The sequence below is a fragment of the Mya arenaria genome, chromosome 12, assembly GCF_026914265.1.
Source record: "Mya arenaria isolate MELC-2E11 chromosome 12, ASM2691426v1".
Classification (NCBI taxonomy): Eukaryota; Metazoa; Mollusca; class Bivalvia; order Myida; family Myidae; genus Mya; species Mya arenaria.
The window spans coordinates 24944481-24967867 of record NC_069133.1 but is presented as its reverse complement, the minus strand read 5'-3'; the positions used below and the strand labels follow the sequence as shown (position 1 = coordinate 24967867).

Below are 23387 nucleotides of genomic sequence, written 5' to 3'. Positions count from 1 at the left end.
TATCTCGTAAACTATAGGAGGTTTCAACCTGAAACTTATTCCGTAGGTATATCTGATTGAGGGTTCAAATGCCACCTACAATTGAAAGTTAAATGACAACATCATTGTCTATAAATGAATAAAATGCCAATCTAACAGCTATAATGTCGACAGTAAATAATTCGTCAGGCGACACATCCGACTTGCGGAGTTCTAGTTTCTTAGATGACTGTTTCCACCGTTAAATATGTGCTCATGCAATTTTTGTTGCATAAGGGACATTATACATGTGTTTCTAGCCAATCCATGAACATGTTCAATCACGAACAAAAAACAGACGGTCGAGCATTAACGTTCACTCCTTGGAGCTCTTGTTATAGTTTATATTAAGAGAATATATGAATTGTATGAAAGCATGTTTAAAGCTTTGGTTGTAATACAAAATTAATTGCTGCACCTTAAATAATTTGCTCCACCTTAGTTTCATCATATTCGTATAGAAGAATACGAATAAGAAGAAAGGAATGTTTTTTATGTTTTATTTTAAAACATTAAAATAACTATTAAAACACGGCAAACATAAGTAAACATACTGTGGTGTAAAATTGTCCAAATATATACACTGAAATATATACATCTAGGAAATAATAGTATCATACAAAACAAATAATAGTAGTATAATATTCATAGTTGTTCTTTTCTTGACTACAATATGAAATGGTTACTATGGTAACGAGAGTATGGTGTTTTCGTCACGTGATATACAACTGAAAATGATCATTCGCGTATAATATATAACACATATATTTCATATACAACACAGCATGCGAATATTCATGCATCCAAGTTTGTCAAATCCAGAAAAGCCAGTTCTAAACCCGTATGTATTAAATGTTCAGTTGTTTTATAGTGCTTTGATCAATTTACGATACTGAAATGGCACCAGTTTGAATAATACTCTTTAAACATCGCCATATGTTATATAATAACACAGTGAACGTATACAAGTCCTATTTCTTTCATTTTCAATCATTTCGTTTGGGACTCCTCGGCCATTTTTATCGAAAACAACCTCGGATGTATATGGACGGTTTACAATGTCAGAAATCGGTACACTTTAAGTCCGCTGCAAGTAGATCGCGTAGTAATATAATTCAGCAGTTAAACTTAATGACTTTACTCTTTGGAAATCTAAATTATGTTTGAAATAATACACTTCACTGACAATGCAATAATACACTTCACTGACAATCAATTTAAACTTAGATTAAGCTGAAACACTAAATTAAATTAATGATATAGTTCAAAATTTTACGACCTACTTCATCTGACGTGCTGTACCGACAAACATCCGAGGTTGTTTTTCGATAAAAATGGCCGAGGATCTCCGGATGCAATATTTTAAGTCAGACTTCTAATGAATTGATTAGGTCAGTTTGTATGTGGGGAATGGAATGATTATTATGAAATGTCACACTAAAGCATTGATAAGTGTTGCTACCAAATTCTCAAAATTAAAACGGAACAAAGAATAGTTGTAAAAGACCCAACAATGAAAGACGATCCGCCCTTTTCTGACTCATGTATATCAATATATACAACTTCAGTGTCTTGTTTGATTGGCTCGTTAAAGAACGGGAAGCTCCTAAACACGACTCTTCCATTGAGTGGCTGAACTGGCCTGTAGTTGTTGACGAGCATTTTGCGCACCTGTTCTGCTTTCGTCATGTTGATGTCATGGGCACCTGTTCCAGGCAGAGCGCTGATTGGTTCAGGCTTTGCTTCATGCGGCTTATGGTTAGAATGATGGCGGGTAGTTGGTGTGGTGGTTAAATTCTGCATCGGCTGTTTGGGAGGTTCTTCGTATACGACAACATCCTCGGCTGCAGCCATTCCGTCGGTCTGTGTGGCCTTCGCTTCCAGCTGTCTCCTAAGACGTTCCGTCTCCTCAAAGTTACCGTTGATACCTAGATAATGATAATCAAGGCATTTATAAATTAAAAAAAAACCTCTTTATTCTTTAATCGCTCCACATGGCAGGCATGCTTATACATTGTATATATACGTACCATAATAAATCAATTTCAGCGCATTTTTTAAGTTGAAATGATAGGATTTTTGATTGAGCAAAAATTACAACTACAATTTTCTCGGTGAGATTAAAGTGTGGCAAACTGTTATACAAATTATTTTTTTTTGATCAAGTCATAGGTACCAATAGAAAATCGATTTAAGTGCATTTTTAGTTTGAAATGAGGATGTTTTAATTAGCCATTATAACAACTGCAAATTCTTCAGTGGAATTTTTTTATAGCAAACATTTACATAAAATTATTTTTAAATTATTAAAAATTTGCCAGTTCATAGATGAAATTTTGCAGAATACCTTAACATCTTAATGTCTCTGCAAAAAATAGGTAAGCTTGCAATAAATATGACGATGTATTTATATTTTGAAAGTGATGTTCAGTAAATCCCGATATGTCGAAGTCGTTTGGACCTCGGTAAACACTTCGAGATAACGAACATTCGATATAACCGAAATGCAAAATATGTCTAACTTAACTAACACATTCGAAAATTCCTAGAATATCCAGATAACAAAGGTTGATGTAGTGACATCTAACTGTACGCTTTGTATTTTGTGCCGGTAGAAGTGATAATAAAACTTGATTTGCTTTTTATGGAAAAGGTGCGAAAAGGGTTATGAGATGTTATCTTCTTACCAACTTCATCCACAAATCTGCGGATTCCCCTTGACCTAAGGGACCTTCGCCCTCTGTGGTGATTGCTTGGCTTCAAAACTGATCGGAACACGTGCAGCTGGAATATACGATATCGTTATACACATAATTGAATTATAAACTAAAACACACTCAGTAGAATGCTACTTTCAACAATAGAAACAAAATAATGGTAACTGCCTGAAATCTATTCATGCATTATAACGAGTTGATAATATGGTATGTAGGGGAAATAATTTTATGTGTTGTTGTTTTTTGTTTTATTTTTTAAACGTACCGGGCCACATGACCTATAGAAAGGTTTATCACTATTTAAAAAAAACAAACATAAATTGGTCAAGCCTTGATGTGTCCAGTCAAATAAATTGATTAATATTGGAAATTAAAACATTGTGTCCACACATCGATAAAAATGAAAAAGTATAGGGTCGGTCGGGATAGTGGAAACAAATATATTCTTATGCATTACCTGTCTTTTGGAGATTGTTTGTTTCTCATGGAAAACTGTCCAGACGACACTCTCGAAGCAGCCAGGCGTGGTTAGCGAGCCGTTGTATCTATAGTAACGGTCGTGGGCTCGTGGCAGGTACGTGCGCATTGACACTGCCGGGATCTCCGCCTTGAGCTTCATGTCTGAATAATATACAAGGTCATTAAATCACATGTCATGTGTCACTTGTCAACTCATTAGTTAACCATTAAAATCAAAGTTTAATACAGTCAAAACTCGACATATCGAAGTCTTTGGGCCTTGGCAGATACTTCGAGCTTACGAACATTCGATATAAACGAAAAACAAAACATGTCATTTTTAACCAACACATTCGAAACTGTTTGACATTACCATAACATCGAGATAACAGAGCTCGACATAACGAGTTTCGACTGTATACGTATATAAATCATAATTGGGAAATGCAGATTTATCCAATGAGGACTGTATTCGGAATGTTTCAGGTCTTTTCTTGGAACCTCACTAATTCTAGTTGATAATATGTCTGTACGGCACACCAAAACGGATTAGCAACTAAATTACACTGCTTATTTCCAGGACAAAAATGGGTAGTTTCTATTGGATAAAGGTTTAATGCTATTTCAGCGCAATTTGGTTAATGTACAAGTCGCTATAAATGTCGTCTATTCGTTGGTGATTTTAGGTCAACGCACTTTCGGTTATAATGACCAACTTTTAGGATGAACCTAAGTCAAGGCTTTGAGCCTTCCTTGTGATGATTCATTGCTAGTTGTGATTTACAACCAAACCAAGTTGACGCTCACTGACGCCGGTTGGCCCGTCACGAAATGGGGCTGACACCCCTCGGTTTCATAACATGTATATGCCATTGATCGTTGTTATACAACCACATTTAAAGGGACATTTGGCTAAACAGTCCAACCCCGTTGGGTCGAACTCGCTTGGGTCGAATTCCTCTTTGGCTTGAACTTGATGAAAAGCACTAATTTTTATATACTGAAATTAAGCATTCCTATTTTGCTCATATTTTCCGAGGCTCGGGTTAACTTAGCAGATGCCATGTTGTTCGAGCAAACGGGGTTCGACTTCTCATTCAAGGGTGAGGGTAAATCCCTGCTTTGGCTTATAGATACCTTTCTAAACTCGCGGGGAATGCAGTGATGGCAAGCCATAATGTAGCCAATACAATAGTCGGCAATTGTCAGGATGAGGATACGACATGATAACAAATAAAGAACCTTATGAGAACTTAATACGCTAACAGTATTTTTTCATTGAGATCTTTTATTATGTCGTTATCTTATGTACATCAAATTAGGTTTGTGGATGGCTTGTAAATGATTTAGAATGATATGTTAAATTTGAGATATGAATCAAGATCATACAAGATAAACGTTTGTAACAAATTGACAGTGTACTTCACGTAGTGCTCTGTGAGAGAAAGAGGGAGAAAGATTGGAACCTGCTGACTGTAATTTCTGTTTGAATATAAAACAAACGCAGGATTCAGTCACATGTCGCATTCAAGTAAGGATGAATAAATCAGCTACTTCTCGGAAGGATTAAATGATTGAATGAGTAGACACATCATCAGTGATGTATTACAATACGGAGACTGCTCACTTTTGCATTCGTCAATATCGAAAATATCCATAAAGACATGCTTGTATTGGGTGGCAATTTCCGTAATCTCCTGCGCGATTTGTATAATATTGAAGTGTTACTGACAGAGCAAAGCCAATCATTCAAGCTGTGTTCAATATTAGTTCATAACGATTCTATTTCGTTCTTCATCAGATGATCTACAAGAAGATATACTGCCTTGGGAACACCATGGTATATACATGTTATCATAAAATCATATAGTCCAAAGGGTTAAGAAAAGAAATGACATACTGAGTATCGAAATTAAATCGATAAAAGGGGGATTACACGGATATATGGAATGGGTATTGAATTAACGATTATCAGCACACACCTGCATCTACATGTGATCGACCCCAATGATAAGCGACTAGTTCATTGACTTGGAAAAAAATCTTATGTTAACGACCCGGGAAGGCATTTGATATGCAACTTAATTCAATATTATGATCATGCATAATAAGCTCTGTTTGTTGTATAGGTTGGTTATCCATACCTTGCAATCCGATTAGCTACACTAATCGTAGATATAATCAAATGAATAGCACTACAGGGTCCGTCATCTTTAGCGCTTTAAATCTAAGTTTGAGATCCTAGACTCAAAGTTGTACAATCTTTATTTGAAGAACAATATTGGTCAAACTGGATGTTTATGTTGTAAATACAATTTTTGACAAGTATTTACACATTTTCATTTAAAAAAAAAATAAATAAACATTTTACAAAGACAAATTTATTACATTTACGAATGAAGTTTTCTGACACAGATTCAAGACTTAAGCGAATTTTGGCTCTGGGTTGCCCAGGAACTGTCAGGAAAGCGTTTCTTTCGTAACTTCAGGTAGTAAATAAAATATCAGAGCGTTCGAATTCAACAATGATTGATATGAAACCGAACCACTCAAATGTTAAATAATAATAACTGTTCAACTAATGAAGATATTTACTCCTCGTGGCCTTTCGATTCAGCATTTTTTTGTAAAAGTATGTAACTATCGAAGGCATCCTTAACTCGGTTTGGGCGACATCAATATTGCACGTGCCCAATGGCAGGAAATATGTGCATGGCTGTCCTACATTTATGTTGTTAAACGACTGTGAACGAATGAGTCTCGGACCGTTCGCCACTTAAGAAGGGGTAGGGCAGGGTAAGGTATAAATATGTACTTACCGGGGTCCCTGACATGTGTGAGGACGTTAACGATTGGCTCTAGGATTGGGTTGTCATTAGGAGAGATCTCAAACAAGATGCCCAGGACCGCTAGGCCAGCGGGCTCCGTCGCCGCCTCACCGATGGACGCGAACCTGTCCGAGTTCCAGTTCACAATGTGCATCTGCATGAAAGGTGGAGAAAGAAATATATTAGCACATTTAGCGATTCATATAATTAAGCATTCTTTCACATTAAATGTCAGACAATTGGTCACATCGCATGATTTGCCTTATATCTTTTAATAACCAAATGGTAGGTTTGTATATCAAAGGGAAACAACTCCTCATCCTATTCAAATTTCTGACTTTCAACAGTTATCTGTTCCAAAACTTTATTATTAATTTTGTCGTACTGTAAGATGTACCTAGCGTATATACTCCCAGTTATAGGCGTGGGCTTACCTCAATGGGGGCGGGTATGCCATCCACGGTGTGTTCAGAGCCGTGGTGCGCCTGGTGGCCCCAGTGGAAATGGAACTGTGCGGTGCTGTAGATGTCCGGTAGCCCACCGTTACTCACGTAGAAACGGCCCTCTGTGTTTACCTGAACTGTAAACCAAATATTGAAATAAATGTAGTTGTCCACAGGTTATTTTTCGAGAAGTTCGCAATATGATTGGTCAACAGAAATTGCTGGAAATGTAATGACCAATCAATAAATATTTTGGCCAATTTTAACCAAAACTTCAACCACTTTTATTCAATTTGTTATTCATGTTCAGCATTTCAAATGTATATCCTACGTATATTACAGAAGGTGGGGTGGTGTTGTAGCTTAGAATCGTTTTCTAATGACAGGAAAAATGAAAAACAGTACTTAAAAACGAATGAATGTTTAATGGATGAATGCTGTTTATCTAAATATTAAGTATTTCATTTTGTACACGGCATATGCGTACTGCAATCTTCAAGCTGCACTCTTACAGATTTACGTTTCCCACTGTTACCAAGGAAACCTACTTGAATGTCCATTGTTGTGTACAAAGAATCTGGATCCCGGCATGGGTGGGTCGAAGAAGACGGCAAAGTCTTTGAGGCCGGGGTCATAAATTGTCTCTTGGGTCCTGATATCGATAGGGGACTGCTGCTGCCCGGAGCACGCGTCCGGAAACAGATCCGCCCAATGGTTCGGGCCTGTGAAAAATGAAGGATACATTAATACAATGTCGATGGCAAATAATTTCTCATATAAGAACAGAAATGTATACAGGCGAATCCCGTTGGCTCGAGCTCCCAGGGACATGCGAAAATACCTCGAGCCTCGGGAAATTCGTGCCAAGCGTGAATGAATACATTAGTGAATTTAGTTAAACAAAATCGGTCATTAACATTAAGTTTAAGCATATGAGGAAATCGAGCCAAGCGAGTTCGAGCCAACGGGGTAAGACTGTAGTTCAAATCGATTCACATTGGGCTGATTGTTCAGAACTTCGTTTAAGTAAACAATGTTGTTAACAGCACCGTTGTTTAATCATATTACAACAGGTTCATACCATCTCGATGTAAATATCTCAAATACATAGATACATCTTTGCATCCTTATGATGGATGGTTAACCTTAAATCAATAGTGAGCATTAAAACACAGAGTATCACAAAACAATTAACTTAAAGCTGCACTCTCACAGATTTACCATATTTACAATTTATTTTTATTTTTTGTCTTGCAAAGATCATTGTTTGCGTAAATATCTGCAAACCAATGATATAAGACTGCTGACAAAATATCAGATCGCAGATTTTCATATTTCCGTTCGAAAATTAATGTTTTAATGGCTTTAACCGTTTAAACAAAAATGCATAAAACATCAATTTTCGAATTTAAATCTTATATTCTGCGATAATTTTTTGTCTGCAGTCTTATATAACTGGTTTCCATGGATTTTCGCAAAAATTTGCTCGTTCCAAATAAAAAAAATGTCAAAACGTTCAATCTGTGAGAGTGCAGCTTTAAAAGCTACTATCGTCCTGCTATGTGTAGATGGTAGCGGAAATGTTAATGCGAGGAATGAAGGCTATATGCATACGAATATTTTGTAATGACATTTCAGTGAAATCTTTCAAGTGCAGTTGAATGACATTTGACATATATGACAAGCCTGTAATACTCGCTACAGCGGTTGCTCCATGTGTCAGTTTCATTTTGGCCATAAAACATAGTTCTCAGTATAATCATTGTCACATTTATCACAACACGGTGTGGTTTTACGACACTTGTTAATTAATTAATAGATTCTTATTAACACATCATCATTGCTTATACGTTGTCTTACGGTTTTGAATGAGTTTTGAATCTGAAATATTAATACGTTTTAGACTTTTTCATCCGATCGGTCGTCTATTTTGTTGTAATAGAAAAAAGTTGTACTATACAGTATTACGGAAGTTTTAAAATGGTCTGTGTTTCTTTTCATTAATATCCACAATAAACCTTAATTGCTTAAATTTATTTGTGTACCTATTTACCTCAGGCGTATAAGCTTGAAATATGAACACTTCGTAGCATATTTCATCCGATTGGTCGTGCAATGCTGATGTAACAGAAAAGTTATGCTGTACGTGTTACAGAAGTTTCAATGTGGTATTCTGTTACTTTTTATTAGCTTCCCCAAATAAATTTAATTGCTGATGAGTTAATATTGTTTCACCGTTTACTTAAGGTGACTTAGCTCTGAAAAACTAAAACTTAATAGACTGTTTCATCGTAATAGTCGTCAAAGTTATTGCCATATTGGTACAGAATTGTACTATTAAACAGTATGAGAAAAAAGTACTTTTAAAAGTACTTTTCATTAACTTCCGCAATTAACCTTAATTATAAGTGTGTCATTATTTCAATGCATTGTCCCCTGTCAGACTTCCTTAAAATGATGGTTTATATTGTTCTCCGTCATTGAACATGTACATGATGTAGCGCAGGGAAAACACTTGTTTCGGTGATGACGTTCGTGGTCTTGGCCATGATATATTTCCTAGTCTTCTTTACCGTGTGTTACGGCCGTAGTTTGCTGATACTCGTGGGCTTGGCCGGTATTCATTCAACAATCATTTAATTATTTTCTTAACGTATGTCATCTTAAGTGTTTATAGTCTATTTCAAAGAAAAAAACATATTTCTTTTCTTTGAAATAGACTATAAACACTTAATGACTATAAACACTTCATGTATAAAAAAAAATATACGCGGTTTTACTTAAGAATGTACGTATATTCACATACAATGGTATAAAGTTTGTTTCATCATATAATAAGTGAATTACTTAACTTAAGAAAAATTAAAAACGGATGTTTTATGAAAGACATAAGGATATAAAAAAAGAACATGTCATGGATTCATGTTTCCAAGGAAACCGTCAGCTCAGAAAGACCACAAATCATATTGTGAGAATAAATATGTGAAGAAATGTAATGAAAACAAATGAGTTATCACAAATTTAAAAGCATGCGCGAAAAAAAACACTATAAACACGCAAATCAAATAATCTCGCTTTTCACAAATCCGTGATCTTTTTTTTCACAAGAGATATCATTGCGTCAAAAAATATACATATATCCAGTTGCCCCTTTGCTTATTATAGCTGCAACGATTATCATTCAAATATTGGCTAATCCGTATGTTGGTGATACGCGTTAAGAACAGAATAAAAAATGTTGACTAACCGGTATGCGACTGAAACACTGAAATAGCTTACATTTTGGTTTACCAGTATGCGACTAATTATAAACTCTAAGAACATAAATATAGGCTAACCAGTTTGCGGATGAAATACGCTGTCTAGTACGAAGAACACTATGATAGCTCCGAACAGGGCCACAACAATGATGATGTCCCAGGGCCGGCACCGCCCACAACGCTCGCTGCCCGACCCACACATTTTCCGGATTCCTTTTTAATCTTCTTTGATTTGTTAATATTGGCAGTTAGAAATATGCGAATTTTAACGTAAAAATCCTTAGCACGAAAAAAAGAGAAAGTTCCAAAATTATGAATGTTCGGTTTTAAAAAATCGAAATATCGTTAAAAATCTCAAACCACTTTATTTCTTAGTCAGTTTATAAAAATCCAATAACTATGATCTTTTCTGGTCATCGCACAATAGACTTTTACGTGATGACTTACAACTAAAATGTCAGCAAATTTTAATGGTTTACAAATTGTGATGTCTTACATGACAGGTTTTCCATTGTTTTAGTGATGGGATTGGATGGCTGATCGGTGTCATGATGTAATGATCGGTATTGAAGATCGATCGATCACCGGGGGCTCGGGGCAATTCGCATTGTTCGATTTTTGTATTCACTCATTTTTAAAGTTTTTAATGATAATTACGTATTGAATACATCGCACATTTTGAGTTGTATACATTTCAAATATATTGTTCTTTTTATTCGGCTAAAGACTTGGGTTTCAAACACCCCTATATGTTACTTCAGTGTGACGGAGCATGCCCGGGACCCACATAAAGATTTTTCATGATGGGGGGGGGGACATAGTTCAATTAAAACAGAACAGAATATGTTAGATACTGTTCTGTTCATTTAAAAAGAAATTAATTCAAATTGTATTATGATAGATATTTTTTCTAGGAATTCATAATAGTACTCGATATTTCCTCTCCACAACTGTCATGAATATTAGGAAGATAAGTTTAATACATACCTCTGTCCTCCACATAACCCCAGTTTGAGGCCTCTGAAACAGAACAAAATAAACATAAACTCTAATTCCATACATAAATTTGAGGCCTCTGAAACAGAAAAAAGATAAACATAATCGCTAATTCCATACATAAGTTGGAAATTAACGAAATCATAGAAGTCCTGAACGATGAAACGGTTCTGATGAATGACAAGTAATCCGATTAGCTACATCGTTCCAACATTTCATTGTAATAAAGTATAATTATTATATAAGTGAGTGTCAGGTGCTAATACATATTTCCCTTAGCTCTGTTTGATCATTGTCGTTGAACATAATTGAAGAAATCTATCAAAGAAGTAGAACGTGCACAGGAGATCAGTAGCTTTTTTAATGAGGTACATAACTTTGGTCTACGTGACACCCGGAGCTTACAGAATTCAGCCAATTAAAATTTAAATAGAAACTTTTTAAACACTTTTTATCTCGTCTGTTTTCGAAGAGAAATGATAATGAATATACACGATATGTTTCACGAGTGACCTTATCACGAGTGAAATAATCACTTATGGTGTTCACGATTTGAAATGTATTGCTATCGTGCACTGAAAAAATAATTTGTCTTTTTATTATTTTCCTAAAAGTGTAGTTAAAAGTCACTACACTAATTTAGAAAAGAAAGTGCGTATTTGTTTTCATTCGGAACTTTTTGGTCATTTTTATCGAAAACAACCTCGGATGTATGCCGGTAAATCAGTATAAGTAGTTTTTTGAAATTTATCATAAATGAAATTGTAGTGTTTTAGCTTGTATTTTTATCTCAGTTTAAATTGATTTCCAGTGAAGTGTATTATTGCAAACATAATTAGGATTCCGAAAATTGAAGTCATTAAGTTTAACTGCTAAATTAAATTAATACGCGATCTACTTGCAGCGGACTTAAACATTACGATTTCTGAGTATGCAAAATGTCCATGAACATCCGAGGTTGTTTTCAATAAAGAAGGAGTTCCGAATGATTTGTTTAGCGCGCGAAGCCGCAACGTTTTGTTATGTGTCGGCAGTAAATCACTCAAAAAAAGGCCGTTATCTGAGTTTGAAACTATATACCAAGTTTTGTCACAGAAATACGCGTGTTATGGGTATGGAACTTCTGAAAGCAGATGAACGTCAGACGGTCTTATATACATATGAATATGAACTTATATATTAATCAGTCCGTGAACGAAGCCATACCATCTTTATTGTTATTTGTCGGCGATAAATCACGTAAAACGGCATTTATCTGATTTTGAAATTGTATACTTAGTCAATATATTGTCACCGAAATTCGCGTTATATGGATATAGAACTAATTAGAGCAGATGAACTTCTTAGATATGAATATGAACTTTAATATTAATCAGTCCGTGAACGAAGCCATATCATCTTTATATTGTTATGAGTCGGCAGTAAGTCCCTTAAAACGGTATTTATCTGATTGTGAAACTGTATACCAAGTATTGTCACAGAAGTACGTGATTTATGGTTGTATAGAACGAGAACAGATGAAGTGTGTTAACTAAAAATAACATATGGTTGTACTGATGCCAGTGAACTGTATTTTAAGACTTAAAAGTACAATAACCCTGATTATTTGTTAATGTGTTGTTATTAAACAATCGAACTTTACTTAAAAATGAATATATACGCATATCGTATATACTGATTATATGATCATGTAATCTTATCGACTTGTAGTTGACTTGGTTAGTTATAACACGGAGGCTTATTCAGTAAGCATGTCGGCTATATTTTGTCGACATCACTAGTTAAACATGCTATGTCGATGTCATTGCTTTAAAGTCGACATTATATGAGTAATCGCGTTTGTCGACAATTCTTATGTCAAAATATCCAGTTCATAAGTGAACAAGTCGACGAAATGTTGACAACGTTTGGTGTAATAACTCCCCAAGTCGACGTAAAATTAGTAGACAAAACCACACGATCACATCGTCAGTATATACGATATACGCTTCCATAGTTAGCACGACTTTAACAAAAATAAAAATAATTTGCAATTATTTGTAAATATCAGTATTTGGCAATTGTATTGCAAGTATTTGTAAATAGTGTTATATTGTAATTCCTAACCTATTTCTCACGTTCACAAACGTACTGAATGTGATTAATTATAAATAAACTCATGTGCTCATCTTAGGAAGAACAAAATACTACATGTTAAGTGTGGCTGTAGGCGTATGTTAGTATAAGTAATCAAATATCAGTTACAGTGCTTTTCAATTGGGAATATGTATAAGTGTAAAGAGCTCGCATCCAGGGGTGTATACAGATTTTGGCGTTAGATGGGGTGTATTTTCGGGGCGCAAAGATTGATGAGCGATGCTACCTTTTGATAAGAATAGTAAAAATGTAGTTAGGGGTTGTATCCTCCTTAAATAGTGTTGCTTAGTTCTTGAAATGAAATGGTGCATTTTAATGGTAATACTTCTCCCATTATTGAAGTTTACTTGGACAGTGTTTGCTTTGGTTGGGCGAGGGGCGGTACACGCACAACCATCCTAAAGTCGGTACTGACATAGAAGGGATAAAACGGACATATTCTTAGTAACATTGAATTTGAAAGCCACTTCATCCCTCAGCATATTGCCATGTTTCATGAGTTGCTTCTTCTCACGTACCTATGCGTTAATTTCACCTTCATATGAGGCGTAAGTGCGTATTATGGATGTTTAAACAATTGGTATTGTTTCAGAAGGAAACATTCTGCCTTATTATTTATGCGCCTGTCAGCTGCACCATGCATTATGTACATCACATTTTGCCCGAATCTTGGCACAGACGTCATTTGTACTGTTGAGCGGCGAACTAATTTAAAAATCCCTTTATTTGAAAGTCGTTTGAAAGTTATCACACAAGTATTTACATAAAGGTATTCACCGAGTTTGGAAGTTGTTGAAAGTTATCACTGTTTACATAAAGATATGAAATCTGATTATTGATTAAGTTAAAATATGTACATAACAAATATTTTAGTAGGATTTTATTAAACCTGTGTGGTACAATATTGATTTGTTTATTTTTTTTAATCAGTAAACATGGTAAATCAATTTATTTGAATCTGCCTTAAAGGCCTAGATTAATCACCCCCCCCCCCAAAAAAAAGGTCTTTAATTATATGAATCTTATGAACCACGAGTATATGAGAGTTCAAGATCATCCCTTTACCCCTGGTATGGCCGGACAGATTTACATATAAATCATAAAGATGGGCTCCGACAACCAGAAATCCATGTATACTATATATAACCCGGTAACGAAAACAACCACCCTAAATTCTTTTTTATATATTTATTGGTTTTATAATTGAGGTATGTAGAAGCCCACGCATGCGCACTGGCTAAAATAAAGGCATTCGCGCGCACCTCGAATGCGCACCTTGTTGAACACTAAGAATATTAGTCTTATAGTTGATAAGTTGAGGCCGGGCTGCGCCAAGTCGTTTTGTAGACCAAAACTAAGCATATACTTTTCTGTAGTAAGTCTATTATGAAGTAACATTCTTTAGGCCGTCATATTAGGGAATATTATGTAAGATTTATACATAACAAACAAATAATCTGCCCAAGAGGCCACCATTTGACCATCTGCCCAGAACAAATGTTAGATAAATGTCCTTCAAATGAAGATACAAAATGACAAGCGAAAGCCGAGCACGTCTATATACAACTTAAAATGTTTGTATAAATTTAAGATTCTTTAAATGCGACGCTAAAAGCACGGGAAATAAATTAATCACCCAAGTTTGGCAAGTGTCTAAAGATAATACTGCGCAAACACAAATTGTCCTTAAAATAGAAGTTTTCAGACGGTATAAAAATCAGGCAATAAAACAGATTTAAGTATAGCGGCGACTTTGATCAAACTTGAGGTCGAAATAATGCCATATATGTTTTGGTATGTGCGTCAATTCTTCGTAATACAGTTTAGTGAGCAATGTAATAGCCGATATCATAGCGAAAAAATGTAAATAAATATTCAGAAAGTTAGATTGAAAAAATGTAATGAAATCTAAAGCATGTGTTAACACGGTCACGAATTGTGTCTATGTGGTCCATCTGTTTTTAATTTTCATACGCAGGCTAAGCACGACTTTGCATTTTCATTATCGAAGTTTAACTGGTAGATTTCACTTAGCTGGTATACGACATTGTTCTTAATTAGATCTAAGAACGATGTGAAATTTAACATTTTATATTAATTTCATGATAGTAAGAAATATTATCAAATGATATCCTAAACGCTATCAAATCATCCCATACTATGTACGATCAGCACAGATTAAACAAAATAAATCTTCCCACGATTTTTATTTTCAATTTAACCAAATTTAATATATTTACAGACAGATCCTGTTTAAAAATCACGTACCTGATTTTATTAACAATGTCCAAATTAATAAAACTCCGAACATTAACTTTGCCATGTTTTATTTAAGTACTTTCGACCCGGCCTATCGGTGGCAGAATGGATGACGGAAATTAGGAAGAACCGCTGAATCGCGCCGGCTATATTTAGTGTGTCACGTGGTCACGGCTTGTAGTTGACGCTTTGTTATTTCTTATTGTATTGTGGTCAAACACAATGCTTTCAGTTCAGATATGTTAATTGTTTGATAATTAATCCGTGTTAAACAAGCACGGTGTGAAAATGTGATTGTCCTTCTTAAGTTGTTGATAACAATTGAACGAATTTCGTATGCCGATTATAGAGATAACAAAAGAGAAAGTAGTTTGATTTCGTTAGGCCAAAAATGGATTTCACCTTTATTTAGGCGTTGTTTCAGGCCCCGACCTACCCTATTTTTTGTCCGACCCTAAATCTGTTTATTGCGTCGAGGTATTATTTATCATTTATAGTTTAAGCCTTCTATAAGTGCCCCCCCCCCCCACAAAAAAAAACAAAAACGTGTATCTGTACACAACCTCTGTTAATTGATCGTATTTTATTTTATTTTATTTTATTTTATTTTATTTTATTTTATTTTATTTTATTTTATTTTATTTTATTTTTGGAGGGGGGGGGGATGAAAAAAACAACAACATTATATTTGTTATGCCTTATCGCTGGGACCACTCCATTTAATCCTACTCCCAGCACATACATCATGTAAACATTAAATTACTCATATAACAAAATGAAATAAAAACTGATCGTAGAAGGAAGATCGAAGTCCTATCGTCATTAACCGCACTGTATTGAATCATGCATTCGCCCATTTTGTGACGGATTTCCCGTCAATGTATTCACCACTAAGATCTCCACATTTGTGCATTCCTTTTGTATAGCTTCACGTTATAAAGGCCATAACATTTCAGCTCATTTACGTTACACGGACTGACCTGTTTGGAAATTTACATTTTTATTTAATTTCAAATGAAAAAATATCGACGTTTTCATCGATTGAATTGTAAATCACATTTATTAAAAAAAACAAACGTGGATATTTTTTTATGAATGCGCATTGCGAAAGATACTGTTTCATTTCAGATTTTTTTACGTTTGATCGCTGTCGATCATTTTGTTTTCTCAACCATGAAATCGTTAAAATGTGTTTAGTATCTATATGTTCTTACAAAATAAATGGTTTCATATGACACTACGCAGTCGCATAACCGTTTATTTTGTGTGAGTACATACAACAATCTTTATTTTTATTTTTGGTGGTTTACAAATTATTATGTAGACTTTCCACTAATTGGGCGAGCCACTGTTGATATTTACCGCTCCACATGATTAAAATGAAATACGACTGACTGCTGATTTATTGAAATAAATTTTGTGGAAAACTTGAGAAAGACTGGCTTCTCATTAGACAAAATAGTATGTTGACCACTAACAGATGTTATAAACGGTTTCTACAATGTTGCAAAATATCTGTTCACAAATGTAAATATTTAAATTATTCCAATTACTCATGAAAAACGATACAAGCAGAATTTGTTTTATTTTAATTTATTTACATTTAAAGCGCCAGCGGATGTTATTGTTTGTGATTCAAGGCATATCGCATTTACTTTATATGTACGTCCTTGGTATCATATTGTGTTATTTAAGTTATGTATTATTTAGATCATGTTAACATTTATGAACACATCAAAACACCTTATTTGTACTTAATTTGATATGCTTAATAATATATATTTATATTCATGTTTACATCGACTAAACAAAATAATAAAGAACACAAGTTCAGAAACAAAACTCAAACAACAAGTCATATGGTGAACAGAATGTAGGACAAAATGTCCCATGGACAAAGCATCCCATAGGCAAAACATCCCATGTCATTTTTGACTAAGTGGCCGAAACCTCCCACATCATTTTGACATGGTGCACAAAACATCCCAGATCGTTTTTACAATCATTTACTTATAGAAATAATGTAAATTTCCACCTTTTTGTGGTGATAAATGTATATCCATACTGACAAACATATATGGGATCGAATGTCCAGGATGGGATGTTTTGTTAAATGATTAAAGACTTATATGGTGGTCACCTGACATCAGAACTGAACATTAATACTATGGCTAAATAAGGTGACAAAACTATGTGTCTATTGGATTGGCTAAATAAGTTGACAAAACTATGTGTCTATTGGATTAGCTCAAAACTATGCAGCTATTGGATTAGCTCAAAACTATGCGTCTATTGGATTAGCTCAAACTATGCGTCTATTGGATTGGCAAAATAAGATGACACAACTATGTGTCTATTGGATTGGCTAAATAAGTTGACAAAACTATGTGTCTATTGGATTGGCTGAATACTATGACAAAACTATGGGTCTATTGGATTAGCTCAAAACTATGCGTCTATTGGATTGGCAAAATAAGATGACAAAACTATGTGTCTATTGGATTGGCAAAATAAGATGACAAAACTATGCGTCTATTGGATTGGCTAAATGAGATGACACAACTATGTGCATATTGGATTAGCTAAATCAGATGACCCAACTATGTGTCTATTGGGTTGGCAAAATGAGATGACACAACTATGTGTCTTTTGGATTGGCTAAATGAGATGACAATACTATGTGTCTATTGGATTGGCTAAATGAGATGACACAACTATGTGTCTATTGGATTGGCTAAATCAGATGACAAAACTATGTGTCTATTGGATATCTTATTTAAGCTAATGAGCTCTATTTTCTGACTCGAAACAGTCCGCGAGCCACTGTCAATGGTTTATGTCATCCACGGCTTATGTCTGTTCTTTATTTTTCGCTTAGTGATAGTATGTTTTTTATCGTCATCATTTTATCTATGTTTCTTTTATTCTTTCAGGCGAGGCGGAGACGCACGAGGCGTTCCGGAAGCACATTGATGAGCAGATGTACACGTACGGCTCCCTGGCGTGCGTCACTCTCACTGAGCTTCTGGGCAAGGAGAAAGTCATCGGGGACGCTTACTTGTCGCACGTCATCAAATACAACTCCCCAGACATCACATACGTAACGTTTGACTTCCATGAATACTGGTATGTACTGTTGTTGGCAAAATTAAGGTGATTCTTTTATTAAACATTGTTTTATAGACTGATCAGCATAGTGGTTACTTAAAAATAACATCACATCGTCAGTCGACTTTCCATGTCTTGGTTATGTTTAATTTATTTATTTTGCAACGATCGCGAATACGTTATTTAAGCGGTATAGTTATTAATTAATCTCATCAGCACGATGTTACGCGAGCGTGTGGTTTTGTGTTGTGGGGGTAAACTGTAATACCCAGAGGAAACCTTCTTGTCTGGCTTGAACTCAAATGCGCCCACGCCGGGATCGAAACCAGGTCGCCTATGTGAGTGCGAGCGCGCTAACCACTGCGCTAACCGGACAACCAACTTCATTTGATGATCGTGTGCCTTAGGATACGGCTTTCTGCTTTATGTCTGATCCGATACAAACGACCTTATGCCATATTCATGGGCCCTTGTCCTGCAATCATGCGCATACTATGTGTGCAGACTGTATCACTGTGCTGCTGTGTGTGAACACATATGCAGTTATGTAAAACGGCTAAGAACCGCACCTTAAGCTTTTTATCGTTCATGTCCCGCTTTAGAGAACTGTATCCAGTCTAGTAGAATCACATCTCGCATCAAACATGGGCAGATGAAATGAAACCTTGGTTCCTAGCGATTTGTTGAACAACAGCTTTTAATTTCCTTTCCAAGTCTAAAATTACACTTGGGATTTTAATTGATAACGCAATTATATTGATTTAATGCCTCGCCAGCTCAATGTTGAATGAAATCGTTTAATCACATAGCACTTCTTGTGAAAGGAGAGACTTGCAAATATTTTGCTGGGAGAAGTGAAATTAACTCCTTTTTTAAGACCAATAATTTTACCACAGTGATTTTAAGCACTTGAAGTGAAAGAATTGTCAAAATTATATGCAGGGAAATTCAATTTCACCAGCAAAATGTACTGTAGACACCGACGTTCCTTATATGACCTTGTTAAGAATAAAATTATTTTTTAAGTATGTGAAGGCAAATAGTTTCGTACATGTCAATAAAGAAGAAGCTGGACATTGAGATTATATTTATTTCTCTAACTGGTAATAGCTTAATAGAATATGAATTCAGATGTAAACTTGGATTAACAATCATATTAAACACGCAATATGCATTAATGCGCCGTATTATTAACAGTCCAATACACGGATACTGTATTCACCTCGGTTTCTCACGTTTATTACTTCTTAAGAATTTATGAAGCATGGATATATTTAGGTGACGTCGATAAGCAGTTAAATCATATTCACGGACGTTGCCCTCTTTAGAATTAAGTTAGAACATTAACCAAAACCTGTAGAACCATATTCACGGGCGTAGCCTTTGTGTGAACGCAGTTGGGCTGGTTAAAGTGTATGAGTCCGGAAGAGTCAACGCGCGTTTAACAAGCCAAACTGCAGTTTTCTTATCCCCGATAATGACATAATCACGCAATTCATTACTTATATTTTCACCAATTGTTCATTTTTTTTTCTTTCCAGATTTGTTAAAAAATCTATGAAGAAAACCTATTAAACAGTGATTTTCTCTCACCCATTCTGTAATTAGAATACAACCTACATTTACAGCCAGTGGAATTGCAGATCATTAATCAGGCAACCATTAAGTGTTTAAAGGCCCGCCCACTGCTATTCATGCGATACACAATCCTTTCGTCAGAGTTTGCATTGACAATGTGTCACCCAATGAGGTTGTGTTTTAAGTCAGTTCGGTTCGCTCACTCCGTCCATTCTTAATCATTAATATTTTAATTCATGTCATCTAACTATTTCATAGAACGACCCGACCCGACAGTAACCGGAAACAGTATCATATGACCTCAAAATACCCGGGAAAAATAAATCACTTAATAGTGGATACGTTAACTAAATCACTTTTAAACGTAAATTGACATCGATACATTTAACAAATAATAAAATAACACTTGTCAAAATGTTGAAAGAAGTCGGCCGGCCTGCTGACACTAAGCCAACAGTTACAAGATACTCAATTTTCAATTTATATAATAAGTGATGGGTCGCCATCCGAACATCTCTGAAGATGTTTTGTTCATCGGAATATTGTGGCCGGGCATACACCTATCTACGCCTCTGGTATTTGTTGCATGATATGTTAACAGTCACCTCTCTGGTGTTTCAGTCGGGGTATGAAGTTTGAGAATGTCTCCATCCTCACTTCGGCCATAAAAGACATCATCAAGCACACGAGATACTGCTGGTTAGTATATACATGTACAGTCAAAACTCGTTATGTCGAAGTCGTGGATATCTCGGGACATGTCTGAGTTTACCCAAAATAGTTTGGAAAAAGTTCGACTTAACCGGGTGGTCGAGATAAACGAGTTCGACATAGCGAGGTTCGAATGTACTCCCGTGGGCACCATCTTTATTACGCACGTTTCGTACGATTTTTTATTCTTTTTGGGTTGTTTTTGTGAATATAATATGAATATGATAATAATATTTGATTAAACATCGTATACTTATTGATCGATAAAGACTGCATGAAGTACAAATATGGTTTTGGACGAATGACAGCAATAAACTTAAACACACTTTATTATGTTATATGTCCGGAAAAAAGGTCAAGCTAATTTACTGACTTACTGACTTACTTTTTCGTAAAGAAAAACATATAACAATGCCTGGATATTCGATATTTTGCAAATTTTCCGCTTAGGAATGTGTGGGTGTTTAAACAGGGCATCTTTAAAGTGTGCCAGTATAGACAGATATACGTAAACTACCTGGTTCTGTATAGTTATTTCAGAATAATGTAAGGCAATATTAAATATATCAAGCTAGGGTAATGCTGTGAATTATTTTCAACCTACAAGTATCCTTCACCTATTGGCCGGCTTCTGGTTAACCTGTTAGCTGACTGCCTTACAGTAGACAAACAATTATTCTTCACTTACCCGCTTAAGCGTAATATGAGACCTTCTTTCTTCATATTATGGCGACCCAAGGTTTCGTATATCCACCCGTTTATTTTATTTTACAATTAAAGCTCGTAGGAGTAAAATTCGTATGTCAACGTCCTGGCTTGGTTACCAGTTTTCGCTTAACAGGTGAAGTCTTTTAATAAGAGGTATTATATCTGTCAGAACAGCGTAACAAGATGAAAACAAATGCCACTGTATAGTATTTCTATTTGTGTTCCTTGTTTAAAGTAGATCATAACAAATGCCACATTATTTCTTCACAACATATCTTGTTTCATTTTTCGAAATGTTTGCCCGCCACATGATATAATAACAAGCAAACGCAAAAAAATAATTAACCGCAATAGGTAAGCCATGCTGTCAAATTACAGTAACCTTGACCAACATTATTTAGTTTATTTAGTATGGAAGCGTATATAATATATACTGATATGAGAATGTAGTTCGTTCATATAATTATTTTAGGTATTGAAGTATATACATTGTATACTGATAATGTTGTGAGAATGTAGTATGGAAGCGTATATTATATACATTGTATACTGATAATGTTGTGAGAATGTAGTATGGAAGCGTATATTATATACATTGTATACTGATAGTGTGAGAATGTAGTATGGAAGCGTATATCATATACATTGTATACTGATAATGTGAGCATGTAGTATGGAAGCGTATATTATTTACATTGCATACTGATAGTGTGAGCATGTAGTATAGAAGCGTATATTATATGCATTGCGTACTGATAGTGTGAGCATGTAGTATAGAAGCGTATATTATATGCATTGCGTACTGATAGTGTGAGCATGTAGTATAGAAGCGTATTATTATATACATTGCGTACTGATAGTGTGAGCATGTAGTATAGAAGCGTATATTATATACATTGCGTACTGATAGTGTGAGCATGTAGTATAGAAGCGTATTATTATATACATTGCGTACTGATAATGTGAGCATGTAGTATGGAAGCGTATATTATTTACATTGCGTACTGATAGTGTGAGCATGTAGTATAGAAGCCTATATTATATGCATTGCGTACTGATAGTGTGAGCATGTAGTATAGAAGCGTATATTATATACATTGCGTACTGATAGTGTGAGCATGTAGTATAGAAGCGTATATTATATACATTGCGTACTGATAGTGTGAGCATGTAGTATAGAAGCGTATTATTATATACATTGCGTACTGATAGTGTGAGCATGTAGTATAGAATCGTATATTATATACATTGCGTACTGTTAGTGTGAGCATGTAGTATAGAAGCGTATATTATATACATTGCGTACTGATAGTGTGAGCATGTAGTATAGAAGCGTATATTATATACATTGCGTTCTGATAGTGTGAGCATGTAGTATAGAAGCGTATATTATATACATTGCGTACTGATAGTGTGAGCATGTAGTATAGAAGCGTATATTATATACATTGCGCACTGATAGTGTGAGCATGTAGTATAGAAGCGTATATTATATACATTGCGCACTGATAGTGTGAGCATGTAGTATAGAAGCGTATATTATATACATTGCGCACTGATAGTGTGAGCATGTAGTATAGAAGCGTATATTATATACATTGCGCACTGATAGTGTGAGCATGTAGTATAGAAGCGTATTATTATATACATTGCGCACTGATAGTGTGAGCATGTAGTATAGAAGCGTATATTATATGCATTGCGTACTGATAGTGTGAGCATGTAGTATAGAAGCGTATATTATATGCATTGCGTACTGATAGTGTGAGCATGTAGTATAGAAGCGTATATTATATGCATTGCGTACTGATAGTGTGAGCATGTAGTATAGAAGCGTATATTATATGCATTGCGTACTGATAGTGTGAGCATGTAGTATAGAAGCGTATATTATATGCATTGCGTACTGATAGTGTGAGCATGTAGTATAGAAGCGTATATTATATACATTGCGTACTGATAGTGTGAGCATGTAGTATAGAAGCGTATATTATATTGCATACTGATAGTGTGAGTATGTAGTATGGAAGCGTATATTATATATTTGAGCCGCATCGCGCGATTTTGGGCCTTTGGTCATAGTTATTATAAATGAAATACTCATTAATAAAAAATGCCAAAAGTAATGATTTTTTCTATGTATATGAATTTCTTCCAAACTTCTTT

General features: G+C 35.1%; 2 protein-coding genes across 2 annotated transcripts in view; one reads left to right on the top strand and one right to left on the bottom strand.

The window, feature by feature from the left end:
* The window catches only part of LOC128211377 (phosphatidylinositide phosphatase SAC2-like), a 413773-nt gene that overhangs the window by 357164 nt on the left and 33222 nt on the right, over window positions 1–23387 (top strand). The window contains exons 10-11 of the mRNA XM_052916105.1: window positions 18050–18242; window positions 20424–20501. Of these exons, the coding sequence (XP_052772065.1) occupies window positions 18050–18242; window positions 20424–20501 (271 nt within the window). The remainder of the gene's footprint in view (window positions 1–18049; window positions 18243–20423; window positions 20502–23387) is intronic.
* Window positions 505–15290, bottom strand: LOC128211379 (carbonic anhydrase 1-like). The gene is made up of 8 exons (XM_052916107.1): window positions 15126–15290; window positions 10713–10745; window positions 7014–7187; window positions 6457–6602; window positions 6014–6176; window positions 3193–3356; window positions 2706–2802; window positions 505–1946 (listed from the first exon to the last, which is right to left on the bottom strand). Exons 1-8 carry the CDS (start codon window positions 15178–15180, stop codon window positions 1477–1479), a joined length of 1302 nt encoding a protein of 433 aa, XP_052772067.1. The 5' UTR covers window positions 15181–15290; the 3' UTR covers window positions 505–1476.